This window comes from Pollachius pollachius, assembly GCF_949987615.1.
Source record: "Pollachius pollachius genome assembly, chromosome: 17".
Taxonomy (NCBI): domain Eukaryota; kingdom Metazoa; phylum Chordata; class Actinopteri; order Gadiformes; family Gadidae; genus Pollachius; species Pollachius pollachius.
Genome location: NC_136950.1, coordinates 18,534,816 through 18,540,687, shown reverse-complemented (window position 1 = coordinate 18,540,687; position 5,872 = coordinate 18,534,816). Strand labels below are relative to the sequence as shown.

General features: G+C 58.0%; 1 protein-coding gene across 1 annotated transcript in view; it reads left to right on the top strand.

Annotated features, from left to right (window-relative positions):
* The window catches only part of LOC307088701 (brefeldin A-inhibited guanine nucleotide-exchange protein 1-like), a gene marked incomplete at its 3' end in the record, with an annotated part of 44,301 nt that extends 44,264 nt beyond the window's left edge, over positions 1–37 (top strand). Inside the window, exon 18 of the mRNA XM_079754653.1 lies at positions 8–37. Coding sequence (XP_079610779.1) covers positions 8–37 — 30 coding nt within the window. The remainder of the gene's footprint in view (positions 1–7) is intronic.
* Positions 38–5,872: the final 5,835 nt, after the last annotated feature.

Genomic DNA, 5,872 nt, shown 5'->3' with positions numbered 1-5,872 from the left:
CCCCCAGGAACCAATCAGCAATCAGTCACCGACGTGACGTCAACGATCAAGGACTCACGTGTCACCGTGTGATTCTAGTTTTGGGACCTCACTAGGCTACGCCCACGCGACCAGGGATTGGTCCCTACCTGATGTCTGGTGCTGTGATTGGTTGTGAGCGCCGTCATTGTCCCGAGGGAAGGCGGCATGTGGAGCGGTCTCCGCCCCTTCCGTCCTGGCCCCGCCCCCTGAGTTGATATAAGCGTTCTCATTGGTTTTTGTGCATTTTTTTCAGGTCACCTGCCAGCGGCGGGGGGGGGGGGGAGAAGAGAAAACGTCAACGTCAACGGAACTCCGGCCCTCAAAGTAGGCGAGCTGAGAGACGATGAAGCACTTCAAGCCCTTGGCTGAGGGCGTTGTTCGAGGGGGGCCGACGTACTGATGAGGTTCCCCCCCTTGTCCCTGATGGGGGCCCCGGCCCCCCCGCGACCCCAGGGCTCGTAGGCCCGCATCTCCGCCTCGAGCTTGGCGTGGTACCGCTCCGTCTCCTCGCGGTCCCTCGTCTTGCCCTCCCTGATCTCCTGGATCTAGGAGACGGACACACCGCGGAGGGGGTCGTTTAAGGGTCCCATGGCAGTCCACCAGGTGTGTGTGTGATCAGCAGATACAAGCCGTTTTGAAAGTCTGCCCCTTGACGACATGACAAGGGGCCCGTGACGTAGAGTATCCCTAGCCTGGGTAGCCCTGCCCATTCCGCCGGCGATTTGAGTTAGCCCTGCACACGGGTCTGGAGAAGAGCAATACATTTCCTTCTGCCTCCGATACGTTTTTTGCGGGAGCCAATCAGCAAGCTGGCTTTTCCAATGACGACAGGGAAGCGACGGCAAGCAGCCAATCGCGTCCAGAGTCATTCGAACTAGGCCCGTCGATCACGCCTCTTGTGCTGAGGAAAATGACGGCAGCTTCCCCAGACCAACGTGCAATCTACGATTGAGCTTGGTCTGGCAATAGCCAGACTAGAGTATCCCAGCACTGAGACTTGTATCTATGCTTGAATCACTCTCTAATAACCGTTAACTAGTCTATGTTAACATTCGCAGGCTGTTAAGAGCCTCTAATTTCACCGGTTGCACAATAAATGGGACCATCCAGATAACTGTACAGCATACAGAGCAGCTGGCCTGAGGTACAGTGAAGCAGAACTACACAGAGCAACAGTCAGTGTGCAGGAAAATATTAGTGTTGCTTGGCAACAGTCCAGGGTCCTACGCACCCTAGTTCACCCCTAAACCACCGGTTAAACATTCATAATCATCATCACCATGATAATAATAATCCCAAACTCATAATACAATGCAATGCGTTCTAACGTAATGGGGGAGATAATCATGCTGCATCATGTTCTGATGGAGGGGGGAGGGGCGTCTCAAGGCGACGCCCCGCCCCCCTCCATCATGTTCTGATGGAGGGGGGAGGGGCGTCTCAAGGCGACGCCCCAGCGCGGGGGGGTTTGAGGGGGGGCTACCTGCTGTTTGAGGGCCTCCCCGTAGCTCATGGCGCTGGCTTTGGTCTGACCCGACCGCTCCTCAGGCATCACTCCCAGGACGGCAAGGGACACGGCGGCCTGCTGACCGCTGGGGGGGAGGGGAGGGGAGGAGAGGGGGGAGAGGGGAGGAGAGGAGAGGAGAGGAGAGGGGAGGAGAGGAGAGGGGAGGAGAGGGGAGGAGGGAGGAGAGGGGAGGAGGAGAGAAGAGGAGAGGGGAGGAGAGGGGAGGAGGGGAGGAGAGGGGGGAGGGGAGGGGAGGGGAGGGGAGGAGGAGGGGAGGAGGAGGGGAGGAGGAGAGGAAAGGAGAGGGGAGGAGGAGGAGAGGGGAGGAGAGGAGAGGAGAGGAGAGGAGGGGAGGGGAGGGGAGGAGGGGAGGAGAGGGGAGGAGGAGAGGAGAGGAGGGGAGGGGAGGGGAGGAGGAGGGGAGGAGGAGAGGAAAGGAGAGGGGAGGAGGAGAGGGGAGGAGGAGAGGAGAGGACAGGGGAGGGGAGGAGGGGAGGAGAGGGGAAGGGAGGGGAGAGGGGGGAGGGGAGGAGGAGGGGGGGAAGGGAGGAGGAGAGGAGAGCGGGGGAGGGAAGGGGAGGAAGGAGGACACAGGGTTTAGGGGAGGGTGAACTCAGGAGAGAGGAGGGGACGAGAGGGGGGAGGGGAGGAGAGGAGGGGAGGAGAGGAGAGGAGAGGGGAGGAAGAGAGGAGAGGGGGGAGGGGAGGAGAGGGGAGGAGGAGAGGAGAGGAGGGGAGGGGAGGGGAGGAGGGGAGGAGAGGGGAGGAGGAGAGGAGAGGAGGGGCGGGGAGGGGAGGGGAGGAGGAGGGGAGGAGGAGAGGAAAGGAGAGGGGAGGAGGAGAGGGGGGGAGGAGAGGAGAGGACAGGGGAGGGGAGGAGGGGAGGAGAGGGGAAGGGAGGGGAGAGGGGGGAGGGGAGGAGGAGGGGGGGAAGGGACGAGGAGAGGAGAGGAGAGCGGGGGAGGGAAGGGGAGGAAGGAGGACACAGGGTTTAGGGGAGGGTGAACTCAGGGTTTAGGGGAGGGTGAACTCAGGGTTTAGGGGAGGGTGAACTCAGGGTTTAGGGGAGGGTGAACTCAGGGTTTGGCGTGACTGCCCCCTGCTGGCACAGAGAATTACTGAAATGCACATGGACCAAAATAATACATACTGCACAAGGGATTACTAACAGAACATACAGACCAAACCAAACCTAAACCAGAACTGAACAAAAGCGACCCTAAACAACACTCAACTAGCCCTAACTAAACCTTAACAAAAGTAACCCTCCACTAAACTAACCCTCAACACAACTTAACTCACCCTCAACTAATACGAACCAAACTAACCAAAGCACCACTTGTCACTGAAACATTGGCCGTGTTGTATAAGTGATATGTAATCGTGTGTATACGATTCGGGACACCAACCCAGGGGGGCGGGGGGCTCCCAGTGGGGGGACTCCTCCTAGGGGGCCGGGGGCCAACGGCTGGTACCCTCCTCCTCCTCCTCCTCCTCCTCCTCCTCCTCCCCCACCGAAAGGAGGGTTATCTGAGAGAGAGGAAGATACACCGAATCAGAGAACCAGGAGAGCAGAGCTTGACCTCAGCAGCTAAGAATGAGAAGAGGAGGCAATCGACTACAGAGGACCAAACAGTGTACAGGTAATATAGTCGTGTGTGTGTGTGTGTGTCTGTGTTTGCATGTGTGCGTGCGAGCACTTTTATCGAAAACGACTCAAACACTGAGCTCACGAATGCCTCAGAGGACGGGCTGTGACCGTTGGGCATCCAACCCATAACGCAAACTCACAGCTCCCGAGTTGAGCCAATGGGGTTAACCTCTCCGTGCGTGCGAGTCCCCGGGCCAGACCGTGCACATCCATGCATCAACGCCTTCAGTGCCGCAGACCGGACGCCACAGCGAGGTGCACAGAACGGGGGTCACACTGACGTGGCTGCCTCGGTGGTCGGTCCGCTCTGACCTTGAATGAGATGCCTTGATTGTGTATGCAGTAGGTACTGACGGTAGGGCAGGGTGGGGTCCAGGGGGTTCCGTGCGCCGTAGTAGAGGTAGGCCTCGTCGTAGGGGGTCCGGTAGGAGTCCGTCAGAGCGGGCGGTATCGGGGGGGGCAGGCCCACCAGTCTGAAACCACAAGGCACACCGACCGCTAGGCTGGCCACACTCACAGCTCAACTACACAGTAGCAGATTGATGATTCTAGTTAGTACCAGCTAGCTAGTATAAACTAGACAGTAGCAGATAGATGGTTCTAGTTAGTGCTAGCTAGCTAGTATAAACTAGACAGTAGCAGATGGATGGTTCTAGTTAGCACCAGCTAGCTAGTAGAAGCTAGACTGTAGCAGATTGATGGTTCTAGTTAGTACCAGCTAGCTAGTAGAAACTAGACAGTAGCAGATGGAGGCTTCTAGTTAGTGCCAGCTAGCTAGTAGAAACTAGACAGTAGCAGATAGATGGTTCTAGTTAGTACTAGCTAGCTAGTGGAGACTAGACATGGTTCTCGGGGCTAGGGGGGACCCCAACACCCCAGACACCCTACCTCGGGGCGGCCATCTCCCCCAGCGCGGTGGACATGCTCCGGTGGAACTCCTGGGTGGAGGGGGGCAGCTGGGGAACCAGGGCCCCCGGCCCCGGGATGGAGAAGCCGACCCGAGGCCTCCCTGGGGGGGGCCACCTCTCCAGGGCCTCGGGCCCCGGGGCCTCCCTCTGGTCCCCCTGGGGGGGGCCCCGTCCTAGGGCGTCGCACCGGGGGGTGGAGGACCCAAACTGGGCTAAGCGGTCGGGCTGGGGGAGAGGCTGTGGGGGAAAAGGAGTCACAGGAGAACGTACGAGCACTGATCCTATCATAGCAGGTTGGTATCAAACACTGATGCGCTTCACATGCGGCCCACAGAGGGGGATTAAAGACAGACTCACAAGCAAAACACAATGCCCACAATTCTGGACGTGGATGGACAAGAACATTTAGGAACCCGACATGAACCAGTCAGAATGCAACAAAGATATGAAGACTGGTGAGACGAGCGGATGTGGAAGGCCTGACCGGTACCTTCATCTCAGGGTCTAAAGCCCCAGTGGCGGTCACCCTCATGTCCAGGTCCTTCTCCCTGGAAGACCACAAGCAGACAAATACTAAGAGAGCCAGAGTGCATCAGGTTTGCCATGAAAATGTCATCACAGAGAGAGAGGGGGGGAGAGGGAGAGAGAGAGCGAGAGAGAGAGAGAGAGAGAGAGAGAGAGCAAGAGAGAGAGAGAGAGAGAGAGAGAGAGAGAGAGTGAGAGAGAGAGAGAGAGAGAGAGAGAGAGCAAGAGAGAGAGAGAGAGAGAGAGAGAGAGAGAGAGCGAGAGAGAGACAAAGTAGCTTCGAGAATCACAGAGCATCCTCCCGAACTCGGGACCAGAAGGACTGAGTCCTTCTGGTGTCGGGCCTCCACCACTCACCTCCTCCTGCTCCTCTGCTTCTCGGCCATCTGCTCCAGCAGCTCCAGCCGGTAGCGCTCCTTCTTCATCTGGGCGACCTCGCTGCCTTCCACCGCCCCTGTGGCCAGACCGTCACAACACAGCATCACCCATCCACTCACAGCCAGGCCAGGGAACGCGTCCGTCCGTCCCACGCGCCACGCACGTGTCAAAGTGAAAAGGGACTGACCAATCGCCAGTCCGGTGGCGACCTCGGCGGGGGGCCGCGGGGCCGCGGACCTCGCACGCTCCGTGGTCATCGTGGCCAAGGTGTCGGTAGCGGGTCGACTACGCCGTGACGCAGAGAGCACAACACACAAACACAACACAGACACACACAAAACACCAGACGGTCAGAGCCTCTCAGCCGCGCCAGCGCACAGAGCGGACTAGAAGAACAATTGCTTTTCTTTTCAAAGCCACACCCCTTCACCCACATCACCCCTACCCCTCGCTGGCCTGCCCCACCACACACACACACACACACACACACACACACACACACACACACACACACACACACAGTGGTGTAGCCCCATAAAGGCTGGGGGATTAAACACAGTCCATCCTGAGTGTGTCTGCTGGGACGAAGCTGAGTAAGATCTGGCAGCGCTCCAGCTCCTGGCTCCGCCCCAACTAACGAAGGCGACGCCCAATCCTTATTGTTAATTTTTATGAGCGGATAGTTCCACAAGCGATCCACTGATATGATCCCAGAGAGAAATGCGTCACAGTGCGGAGGGGTCACTTTCGGATTAGAGGCTCCGTTTGTGCGTTGTTTATTTGTTACTATAGTTTCCCTGGATCCGCTCGATGGAGCAGCGATCGATGAGGGAAGATTTATGTGACTTCTGAGTCTATGCATTGAAATTGCCTCTCTAATAG